This window comes from Lipotes vexillifer, unplaced genomic scaffold (assembly GCF_000442215.2).
Source record: "Lipotes vexillifer unplaced genomic scaffold, Lipotes_vexillifer_v1.1 scaffold213, whole genome shotgun sequence".
In the NCBI taxonomy this organism is placed as follows: Eukaryota; Metazoa; Chordata; class Mammalia; order Artiodactyla; family Lipotidae; genus Lipotes; species Lipotes vexillifer.
In genome coordinates, this window is record NW_006780610.1 from 2,629,809 (window position 1) to 2,642,191 (window position 12,383).

Here is a 12,383-nt window from a genome sequence, read left to right on the forward strand (position 1 = left end):
CGTGTGCCGCAACTACTGAGCCCGTGTGCTGCAATTACTGAAGCCCACATGCCTAGAGCCTGTGCTCTGCAACAGAGAAGCCACCGCAATAAGAAGCCCGCACACTGCAACGATGAGTAGCCCCCGCTCACCGTAACCAGAGAAAGCCCATGCACAGCAACAAAGACCCAACACAGCCAAAATAAATTAATAAATAAAATAAAAACAAAAACCAAAGAAAACATGTTCCTAAGCATGTCAGATAGTAGTACTAATATACCACTAATGTATAACACACACAACACTGATGGCAAATTGAAACAATGGTGTTGCCTCTTCAAAATGAGGTTATCTGAACTTGGCATTTTCTTAAAGCCTTAAATTTACACTTCACAGACCTTAGCGTAAACACACAACCACCCTCTGTACTGACTCTCCCTCCCGGCCCAAGTTGGTGCTTTACAGAAAATAAACCAGAATCAAACACTGCAACTTCTTGAATGAGTTACCATATTTAAAGTACTTACATAGTAAGCATTCGTTAAATGCTGCTTATTATTCCCTAGATGCTAATTTTTAAGATAAATGCATTTTCTCAAACTTAAAAAATAGGTTGCAACCTCAGTATAGAGAAGTATGATCCAAGAGAATATAGAACAAATAGGAGAGAGCAATCCTTTATTTTTAGACACTTTCACAAAAGTGTTTTCAGTACGTAAAGTTTCCAGCAGAGAAGAGAGAACGTGAAAATCAGCCTCCAGCCACCGGCAGCTGCTCTGCTCAGGGCCAAGGATCCTCCTTGCCCAGGTGCTGAGGTGGAGGTGTGTACTTCCCTTCCTTTATTAGCTTATCTCGCTGCCTCTTGATGGCACTCAGACGTTTCATCTGTCAAAGGAAGAAAGTATTTAAACTTGGGGGAGATATGCACTGGAAAGTGAGGGCTGGAGAAGCTGAATAAAAAATTGGTTTCATTTTTAAACTATGGAAGTCTTTCATCCTAGAGGGCCTCTGGGATAAATCCCTTCTTTAAAGAACCCATTTCCCAAGCTTTTAACAAATAAATTTCTGGTATATATAATAATATCTCCTTGAAAACTAATAACTAAAATGTTCCTATGATATAGAGGAATACAGGTATTTACAAAAACAATACAGATCCAAAGGTTTTAAGAGGTATACCTGTGCATATTAAAATCTTTTAAAATATTAAAAGCTGAGATCATCTCACAGCTTATATATTCCTGATCTCTCTTTGTGAAGGTGGCACTGCTGCTGGTGACTGTTCACTGGTATGAATGAAGCAGAAATAGCCAAAGAGGTCTCTGGACCACACTGAAAGAAAGACGTGGTATGTGCTCAGCTACTAATCACTCAGATAGGCAGAGCCTTGAGTTCTGCCTCTTCTCCTCAGTAGGACATTCCCAACAGAGGAAAGCCATGCTATTCAAGATTGTATGAGAACCCTAATTCATGGATTCTGTGACATGGAAAACAGACTTACTAATCCTGACTGCACTATTCTGTGGCTCAAAACCCAACGGCTTTCATCTTAGCGAGAGGAAAAGCTGACTCCTTCCCTGGAATGACTTAAAAAGCCCACGTCTCTGACTTTATCTCTTAATACCCTTCTCCTGGCTCTCTGCTCCAGCTCAGAGACCCTTGCACTTGCTGTTTCCTCTGCCCGGAACATTCTTCCCTCATGTGCATGTGGTTCACTATCTCAAAGTCTCTGCTCAAATGTCTTCTATCACTGAGCTCTTTTTGTAGCACTCTATTTAAAAGAGCATACATGCCTTCTCCTGCTTCCTATCGTTCTCCTGTTTATTTTCACCACCGCGCTTACCAACACCGGACACGCTATCTTCCCTTGTTTGGAAATTTTCTGTATCCCACCGCTCACTGTCACTCTCACCCCTGCCCCACTGCCCTGCATATAAGCTCCATTAGGGCAGAGACTTTTGCTTACCGCTATATTTCCGGTACCTGGAATAGTTCCTGACAGAATAGGTGATCCAATAAATATTTTTTGAGTGAATGACTAGGTTTTCACAAAGGCATGAAGAGGTAGTATGTTCAATTAAACATCCCATGAACTTTAAAGAATTAGTTAGGATGTAACTTCAGTAGGAAAAAAAACTCTAGGTAGCCTAAATACTAACATAAACAATAACCATTTTAAAAACTGTATTCTTAACATTTCTCTGTTAAAGAGTCTCCCAACAGACTAGTCATGGCTGAGCTATCACACCATCATATGTCAAATCTTTCTTCCACCTAGAACCAATCACCACTTGGTGTTCTAGATACAAGCACAGGGTGTGGAACCAGCACTGCCAGGTTCAAATGCCATTTCCACCTCTTACTGGGCTATATGACCTTAGGTAATAGCCTTAATATTTCCCTGCTTCAACTTTTTAATCATACAATGGGGAAAATAAACGTAATGCATCTCACAGGAGTCATTTTGAGAAATATATGCATTATTACATTCTAAGAACTTAGAACAGCGCTGGATTCTAATTCCTTGATTCACTAGCTTCTTCACTTAGATGACCTCCAAAATGGTAACATGTCTATTCAATAAACTCACAGGATGAGGAGTGACCTTAGAGTAACACTTTATATTTCCAGATAAGGAAACCAAGACTACAAGAGAAATGACTTGCTCAAAGTCACGAAACTAGTAGCGGCAAAACCAGCATCAAAATCAAGCTCTCCAAACTCCCAATCTAATGTTCTTCCCACCTCATCACACTGTCTCTTCTTGGTGTTAATTTTCCATAATGAGGAAAGTCTTAATCTGAGCAAGGAATAAGTGGGGCCCGCAGAAGACAAGTTAAGACATATTGTGAACTAAAGAGCTGGTAGGTGGCCAACCATGACCCACTCCTTGTCCCTCAGTAATACTACAATATTACTCAATGATCAATATTCCTTTAGAGATCAATACAAAATTATTACCTGACACCCCTTCATTCCTTCCAAATTTGGCTTCACATAATCCAAATGCCAAGAGCAGATTATAAAAGACAAGAAATTTTAAAATTTTGATACAGATAACTTTGAGAAACATTTAACTGAAAATCTAAATTGTATCCCTGAACCCCAAGGAGTTAAGAGTAATGAAAACATTTATATTTGTTATATCTGGAGCACAGAAATAGGCAAAATGATGGCCCACAGCCAAAGATTTCTTCTCTAAGGGAGAACAGGGCCCTACATGTTATGCAATTCATTCAACTCTTGAGGAAGCAGACACCATGCCATTAACTTTTTTTTCCCCCTGCATTTTTGGTTAGGCTCACCTAAAGCAATCTCATTAACACCTCCATCCTCCCCAGAATAGAAATCAATCCAGAGATTGTTTTATCAGTTTCAATGTAATAGATCTACAGGATTTTAATCTCTTCCCCAATGAGGGTTGGATATATATATTGGGTTGAAATATATTCACCCAAAGATTTTCAAAGACAAACACCCAATGCTGGTTGGTATTCTTTATAATCTGTGCAAAAATGGAAATATACACATGAAATTTCTAACCTGGTGGCTGCAGCAGGGTACAATGCTAAGGAAAATATGTGAGAACATTAGGAAGAACACTGAGGAATAAGAGGCCCTTCTCAGTTCTGAAGGTTTTTAACTTCCTTGACATGGTACCTAAGTACGGAAGGAGTTTCACCACAAAAGTTTTGCCAATTCACATTGGGCAAACTAATGCCCAGTGACCAATTAAAAGTACTTAAAAGTAGCCCCAAAGAAACGAGGAAGTAATTCAGTGCCTGTCTCCATCACTTCCTCACCGTTTTCTGTCGAAGCAGACACTCTATGAAATCATCAAATTCTATCTTGCACTCTTTCTCCGCGCGAATACCACCAATACCATGTGCGCACTCTATCCATTCTTTTTCAAAAGCATGGCATCGACCTGGAATCTTGTGAGGCTGCTCAGCACTCTGGATTGTCATCCAGCGGTCTAAGTCAAGACCCAGCCTTTTCTGCACATCAAAGAAAGGCATGGCTGAAGTGGAAGAAAAAGAAAGAAAGAATGCCGTAAAACTGCAATCAAATGAGAAACTTCTGAGAAAAATGAAATAACTTAGATACCTAGCTCTCAAGAAAGATATTTTATACTATTCTCCCAACTATTTCTCCCCAAACTTTTTCATTAGACAGGTTCTTCCAGTTTATGGTAGATGAGCAATTTCCGTGCTTTCACAAAACTCAAGGAAAAGACAACTAGAGCTAAACAACAATGCATTAAAATCCTCTATATTGATAAGGTCATTTTTATCAAAAGTTAAAAAAAAGTGTTTATATTTTGACTCAGTTATCCCAATTCTTTGAGACAGATCTGAAGAAATAACTGAAATAAACAAAAAAGCACAAGCATGAAAACATTTCTTTACATTTTCCGATCCATATAATTTAGATGACACTTCTAAGAAGCCATCCTGAAATGGTTATGTCCCTCCTGTGTTAGCACAGCATCATCGACTTTTCATAGTATTTCGCACACCCCTGTAATGCACTATATACATGAATGCCTCCCCCATTGAACAATGAGTGCCTTCAGGGCAGGGACCAGGTAGGAGCTCAGTAACTGTTGGGAAAAAAAAAAGAATTTCAAACAACTTTAAAGTGCAACAATAGAGAAATGCATAATCAAATCTCGTACCTATCTGGTAGAACATGAGGGGAAAAGAATACACATGGAACATACACTTGAATATTGAATGAAAAAAGGGGGGATTACAATAATGCCCCCCCAAAAAAACTGTCTGCAAAAGAAGACTGGAAGGAAGCACAAAAAAGGGTCAGTAGTTACCTATGAGTGGCAGATTTACAAATGAATGTAATCCAAAATTTTTCTACCCATTCTTTCAGTCATTTACTTAGTAATAACGTTCCAGACACTGGGATGGGGAGGAAAAGCAGTGCAACCTAAGCACTGAAATGGGGACACACACGTGGAATTGGGAACCCAACGGAAAAGCACAAGAGGTACAGCTCGAAGTAGGAAGCACCAATTCTGCCCATGAGACTGGAAAATGCCTTTGAGATGGGTTGCGCTTGCCAAGTGAAGCTCCGTGAGCAGAGTATTCCAGTAGCGCACACACAGCACGAGTTAGAGCCGGAGGTGCTGGGTATGTCTGGGGGATACTGAGCATCCAGACGTGGCTGGAGCGCAGAGTGCATGTCGGGAAGAAGAACGAAACGAGCTTAAGAGGTTGACGGGGCCCAAATCCCGCAGGGCCATGCAAGCCGGGACAAGGAGCGTGGACTTCAGGTTAAGAAACAGAAGGCCAAAGTATTAGTCCGCCACAAAGCTACGTTAACCTGGAAAGAGAGCTGAGAGAAGCGCGATCTACAAGCTTCGATGACACTGGCTGTGTGGACCAAGGGGCCTGGAAAAGCAGAAAACACGGCCAGGGAGAACGGACACCCAGCAAGCCAAGAGGAAATCTGTTAAAGAGATCTCGGAAGGAAGCTCCTTAGGCTTAATCGTCCCGCAAACAAACGCAGCCCCTACCGTCCAGCAGTCGTGCCCTTGACTCCTTGCTGACCGCCGCCACTAGAAGATCCTCAGGCGACAATGAGGCCTGCCGCAAAGGAAGCCCGCAGCGCGACGCTTGCAGCGCGACGACGGGAGCCGACCTGCCTTCCGCAGTCGCGCCCTGGAACCATAGAAACCAAGCCTGTCGATCTGCGCCTGCGCGACCGGCTGAGTTGGCCTCCAGAGACTGCGGATAAGCCGACCTTGCCTAGACAACTGAGTAAGAGGTGGCCGGGGGGTTAGTGATTTCCTGCTGCCTTCTCGTGCTGTACCTTGGATTCTCACGACAGCAGTGATTGGTGAGGGACTTAACCAAGGGAGCCCCCCTCATTCCCCTCCAGTAGCGGTTAAGCTCATGGAGTGTGGACCCACCCAGGGTGGGTTCCAATTCTGGCTCCGCCACTTCTGTGTCAGCCTGGAAAAGTTTCTTAACCTCACTGTGCCTTGGTTTCATCTTAAGATAAGAATATCTTAAAAGACGATAATGGTACCTACAGAGTAGGATTGCTTTGGGGATTAAATGAGTTATATTAAAGAACTGAGGCGTTTCCTGGCACGTGGAAAGCGCTCTAGCAATTGCAGGTCTTTGATGTCGCAGTCTGTTTTTACTTTGCGGATTCGGGAAAGTCGTCAGAGACCATGCCCCTCCTCTGTTTCAGAAACTCCAAAGGCTCCCTTTGATTACAGCAGGGGCTCCGAAGTGATGGTGGAGGGGGAGGGGCTGGGGGGGGAGGTAACTTAGGCAGTGTGTGATTATGATACGTGATATACGTTGCGGGAGTGGGAAGAAAATACTAGAATATTTCTAATTTTTGTGTTTTTTAATTTCTTGTTTGTGTGTTAATGTTTATAAAGAGCATAATATTACATTAGTTGTACATATAAATAACTTGTAAATAAATATTTATTTTTGGGAGGTTTGGGCTGAGAACTTCTTTTTCTTTTTTTTTCCGCTGGAGACAGGAGGTTTATTGATGCTGATGGGAGTAGGTGGGGCCCCCTGGAGCCCGGAGGGGGTGGGGGTGGGGCCGAGTCAGTCAGTGGATGCAAAAGGCCTGAGCACACGGGGGTTGGGGGGGGTAAGTTAGGGCACATTCATCTTAGGATTCTGTGGCTCCTTTTCTGGGGAGGGGAGAGAGTATCTTGAGGGGGGGCAATTTGAAGAGCAGCGAGGGAGAGGTTAGGGATGGCTGAGAGCTCCTAACCTGAGAGAAGGCACCGCAGTAGGCAGCAACATCTGTGTGGAAAGCTGGATCAACTGGTCAGTAGAGGAAAGTGGGGAGGGGGCGCTGGGTTGGCTTCTTGGGGAAGGGTCTGACCTTGGCCTGGGTGAGCTCTCGAGAATACCTAGTGTTCCCAAGCAGAGTGGGGCAGGGCCCAAAGCCCCTTTCCCTGTGGGCCTCCTTAAGGAGAAAAGGCTTTCGGGGAGCCCCCTTGGCAAGGGGTGCCAGAATTATTCGTAAAGGCACAGCTGGGGGCAGACAAGGCACAAAGGCACAACTGGTGGGGGGGCAGGGGCAGCCTCCAACCTGAGTGTCAGGGTCACAAGAGGACACAGGGCCACCCACGCTTGCTAGGCATGGGGTTGACCACGGCCTGGATAGCCTCAGCAAACACTTCTTTGACGCCGTCCTGCTGCAGGGCAAAGTACGCGAGGTAGCGCTCAGTATGGATCTGCTTGGCCAGCACCTGGCCCTGATCCTTCGGGCGTCATAGGGTGTCAGGCTGGGCTCTCAGGTCCTTCTTGGTGCCCACCAGGAGGATGGGCACATCGGGGCAGTGGTGGCACACATTCTCATAGGAGGGCGGACTGGCAATGGAGAAACAGATGACAAACATATTGGTCTGAGGGTAGGAGTGTGCGCGGTGGCGGCCCTACCCCTCCCAGCCCGCTGTGCCCCACAGGTGCAGGTTCACCGTGCGCCAGCCCTGCAGGCGCTATAACTGTCTAACGCTGTGGGGAGGTACTCCTTGGGGAAGGCAGTGGTTGTGTAGCAGATGAGCTGGCACGTCTTGCCCACAAGCCCCACCGCCTACCACCCCACACTTGATGCTCTGCACGGTGGGTGCAGCTGCTGCGGTGGAGGCTATGCCTCCTTCCCCTTCTGGGCCCCTCTGGATGCAGTGACCTGGTGCCCTCCCTGCCACAGGGGAGCTGGGGGCAGCAGCAGCAGCTCGGGGCTGTAGACTTCTTTTTAAGTGATGTGCTCTCAAAACTGTTTAGAGAAGTCTGGCCTTCCAACCTTGCCAGCCTCATTGTCCCAAATCTCCTGCCTAATGTTCCAACCAAGAGCTTGCTCTTCCAGTGTCTTCCAGGAAAAGTCCTGCCATCCAGTCTCTTTGATTTTTTTTTTTCCTCCCTTTCCCTGGAATGACACCATTCCCCCCCATCCCGTCTCCATTTTTGCATGCCAAATTCCTGCTCTGCTTCAGGACTTTTGCATAGGTTTTCCTCCAAAATGGATTAACTGTCCCCAAGCCCCGGGTTCATCCACTCTGGAGAGAATTCCTAAGGTCCCACAACGTTCTGGTTTTGTTCCAGCATTCCAATTCTCCCTTCCTTCCCCCCTCATCAGGTATAGCCCACCTGAGATCAGTTTCAGTTCAGCTAGAATTTCCTGGGCACCTAATGCATGCCCGGCACAATACTGGAGGATTATAGAATTGGTAACTTATGGCCCTTGCCCACAAAATACTAGAGGTAGCAAGGTAGTGATCACCGCCACCCCTTCCACTTCTCCCAGTTTCTTATGTTGGTGATATCATCTTCCCAGCCATTCAGGTAGGAAACTCTGAAGTTGTATTTTGCCTTTTCCTCATCTTTCACCCAATATTTAATTACTGGCCAAATTCTTGCAAATATTCCTTCAATAGGTTTCCAATTTCTTTCTTCCTTTCTGCCTCCTGGCTCCTCACTTCAGTCTGTTTTGCACTGACTAATCTTTCTAAAATACTAATTTCATTGAATCACTCCTTGGATACCAGGCAGGATAGATTAGCACAAAGATGGGCAACTTAAACACCTCCAAGGCCAAACAGAGCTAGCTCACTGTAGAGAAATGAAAACAAAAGCATCATGATAAATGGTAGCTGGTACTTGGCCTCAGTTTAAGGGATGGAAGGAGTGTTGGGGAATGTGACAAACCGAAGAGCTTATGTCCTGTCTAAAGGGGGCAGCAGCTACTCAGCTCCATTCTGTTGCTGTCAAGAATCAGGGCCCCAAATTGTCAAGTCTTAAAATTTTTCAAGAGAAGCCAGAAATCTTTTGTTATTGTTTAAGTGTGAAACATTCCACTTTAAAAATATGGGGTAATTAATCTTTTTTTTTAAAGCGCTGACCAAACAAAACCCAGGATGGAAATGGCCTTGAGCTGCCAGATTCAACCCTTGGTTGGAGGGAAAATTGCAGGCTGGAAAAGCAATTTACTTTGAACTCTGATGATTTTTTACATCCAGCCTTGCTCTCTTCTTACCCTCTCTTCTTAATGTTGCTAATTGCTTTTCTAAAAACTGAAATCTGATCGTTCAAAAAAAAATTCCTGAGCTCTTATCACACGGCCATGATCCTTGTTGAGCTCTTGGGACGAGGACACAGCCAGAATGCTGTGGTAAGTGAGTGATAAAACAAAGATGAACAAAAGGGAGAACGCAAAGGAGGGGGTCATTCATATTGCTTGGGCTGCGTGTGAGGTGTATTCAAGAAAAGGTCCAAATTCTTGGGTTTGGTATTCAAGACCATGATCTGATTTCTTCCCATTTCTAAATCGTCAGATCCAATTGTTCACCAACCCCTACTCAATACCCTCGTGTTCTCAGCCATCCAGAATTGCTCCCATGCTTACAAACTTTGTAGGAGCAGTTTCTTCTGCCTGTAATGATCCCACTTGCTACCTTTCCACTGTCTCCCAGGCGAATGCGTAATCCGTCCGCATCGGTTATCGCACGGTTTTCTGTGAAAGCTTCCCGAATTCCTGAGCATTTACTAGGCCTTTGTTGAAGTCCCACCAGCCCTGTTATATATAGTTTCCTATTACAGTTGTTGTTAACTGTTGATACGCCGACCCCCTCCACTGGACCGTGCATTCAGCCCTGGTGTCGGCGCGGCAGTGCAAAGATACCGGTGACAGGTCGTCTCCTCTCCCGCAAAGATGAGAGAACTACAATTCCCAGAAAACCCTACGTCAGAACGGAGCCTGCGCCGTTGCTATTCTGACAACGGGCGCCCGCTTGGATTCCTGCGCTTTGCGTTACGAGTGTTGTAACTCGGACGTGAGCGGCGAGTTGCCAGCTCTTTTAACGCCCGTCATTTATCTTTCATTTTCTTTGTTCTAAGATCCTCACGTGGAAGTGTAGTTTTACAACAAAATCAAAGGGTTTTATGCGCAGAGAGGCAAGCCTGAGCTGTCGCCTTCTTCATTCTGTATTCAGGAACCCGAAGCTCGGAGACCCGGTGGAACAGGACTAGGCGTTCGCCGCGGGGTCCAGCGACCTGTTCTTCCGCGACAGAGCCTTGCTCCCATCTTCAAAGCGTAAGAGGATGGCTCAATGTTAATTGAAGGCCCCTATTCCCACTCCTCTGAAAACTAGCCTCAGCTGCTGCGTGGACGGTCACAGGCCATTTAACTTCCCCCTGGGTCTCCACTCGCTGGACTTCTGTCCTTGACCTATAGGATTTCCTCATGTTTACACACCTCAGTCATAACCCGAGAAAAGCTTTTAACGCTACCTTTCTACAGGTAGGCCACCTATAATTTAGCACATTGGGAACTTTAGGTCTGTATCTGATAGTGGTGTCACACAGATTTGAATAAACTGGGTAGCCTGAAGATCCTAGCACATTTGGGGAAGACAGTGAGTTTGGAAACTTACCCCCCACCCTCACCCCCAAGCCAGAGCTATAGGATACTTTCAACAAAAGCAATAAGCAAAGTAATGTGAAAGAGAAAGTAATGGGTCCCAAGGCCTGAAATATAATGGAAATCAGAGTGACTGTTTAAGAAAGTAAAAAAGGGACTTCCCTGGCAGTCCAGTGGTTAAGACTCTGCGCTTCCAATGCAGGGGGCATGGGTTCCACCCCTGGTTGGGGAACTAAGATCCCACATGCAGCGTGGTGTGGCCAAAAAAATAAAAAGTAAAATCATGCCATTTGGGGGTAGATAAAATATCAAGTCGAAGATGCAAAAGAACCAAGAATCACTGAAGCAAACTGAAGTGGGGAGGGAAGCTGTGTCAGGCTCGTGGTAGGGGTATTCTGATGTTGGTCAACATTCCATCCCTAGAACTAAACTCCCCTCATTCTGATATGTGGAGCTATCTCTTGACTTCAATTAAGCTTCCCAAGTGATATGATTACATGAAGAAAACACACTAAGGCCAATGGGGAAGTCTACTGCACCTGACATATTTCTCATCATAAAATTAGCACACTGGAGTCTGGTTTTATAGACCAATATAGCTTTACTAGTCAGCTTTCCTAAGATCAAGCTTTCCTTGATCTAAGTACAAATCAAGGTAATTAAACTATCTGGAGGGAAGCTGCCGAGAGTGGCCTTCCCCTGGAAACACCCTGATTTCTCTGTCCGGGTGCACAGAATACTTACCAAAGCAAGTTTTATCACATTCCTGCCCAGAGACTGGGAGCCTCTCTAGGGTAAGGACGGCATCTCTCTTACCTTGGCTGCAGAGACAACCTGCAGAAGGCTGAAAGTAATTTGATCTGAGTTAAGGAAGAGTTTCAGGTAGTGCACTGACTACTGGAAAAGGGGAGGAGTAGCCACATAATTCATTTAGTCACTCATCATTTAAAAGCCAAGAATAGATAGATAATAGCTCAAGGTGCTACTAAGGGCTCAGTATAGTGGAAGAGTCATGCAGACCCATAAATGCATTACACAATTACCTTCCTCAGAAAGGTCTCTCTTACCACCCAATTTAGGCATCCAGTTACTCTCTCTCATTCCCATTTTATTTCCTTCTAACACTTTTAAATGTCGGATGAAACAGGGTACTAGTTTGCCTTTCTTGCCTCACAACAGTATTAAGCACCATGAGAGGAGGGACCTTGTCTGTCCAGCTCAGTGATATATTCCTAGTGCCCAGAACAGTACTTGGCAAACAGTAGATGCTCAATAAACATTCATCAAATGACTAAGTAACACTGCCTTCAAGAAGGGAGCAGAAAGACAACTGCCACTTGAGTAGGCCATTTGTCAAGTGAGAAGGTGTTAATTCCAGGCAGAAGAACAGGAGCACCATGAAAAATGACAGTCTGAGAGGAAATTTTAATAATCCATCCAAGAGCTAACCAGAACCTTTAAGAATAGGTGGATTGGGCTTCCCTGGTGGTGCAGTGGTTAAGAATCTGCCTGCCAATGCAGGGGACGTGGGTTCGAGCCCTGGTCCGGGAAGATGCCACATGCTGCGGAGCAACTCAGCCAAAGTGCCACAATTACTGAGCCTGCGCTCTAGAGCCCGCGAGCCACAACTACTGAAGCCTGCGTGCCTAGAGCCCATGCTCTGCAACAAGAGAAGCCATCACAATGAGAAGCCCGCGCACTGCAATGAAGAGTAGCCCCCCCACTCACCACAACTAGAGAAAGCCTGCGTGCAGCAATGAAGACCCAACACAGCCAATAAATAAATAAATAAATTCTTAAAAAAAAAAATAGGTGGATTTAAGAGAATCTGTGAAAAACAAAACACAAGGGGCTTCCCTGGTGGCGCAGTGGTTAAGAGTCCGCCTGCCAATGCAGGGGACACAGGTTCGTGCCCCGGTCCAGGAAGATCCCACATGCCACGGAGCGGCTGGGCCCGTGAGCCACGGCTGCTGAGCCTGCGCGTCCAGAGC

The 12,383-nt window shown here is 45.4% G+C and overlaps 1 protein-coding gene and 1 pseudogene across 1 annotated transcript; both read right to left on the minus strand.

Moving 5' to 3' along the window:
- Positions 1-640: 640 nt before the first annotated feature.
- NDUFS5 (NADH:ubiquinone oxidoreductase subunit S5) lies at positions 641-5,608 on the minus strand. The gene is made up of 3 exons (XM_007453779.1): positions 5,513-5,608; positions 3,783-4,000; positions 641-864 (listed from the first exon to the last, which is right to left on the minus strand). Exons 2-3 carry the CDS (start codon positions 3,996-3,998, stop codon positions 760-762), a joined length of 321 nt encoding a protein of 106 aa, XP_007453841.1. The 5' UTR covers positions 3,999-4,000; positions 5,513-5,608; the 3' UTR covers positions 641-759.
- Positions 5,609-7,078: 1,470 nt separating this feature from the next.
- Positions 7,079-7,793, minus strand: LOC103091198 (rho-related GTP-binding protein RhoG-like; annotated as a pseudogene).
- Positions 7,794-12,383: the final 4,590 nt, after the last annotated feature.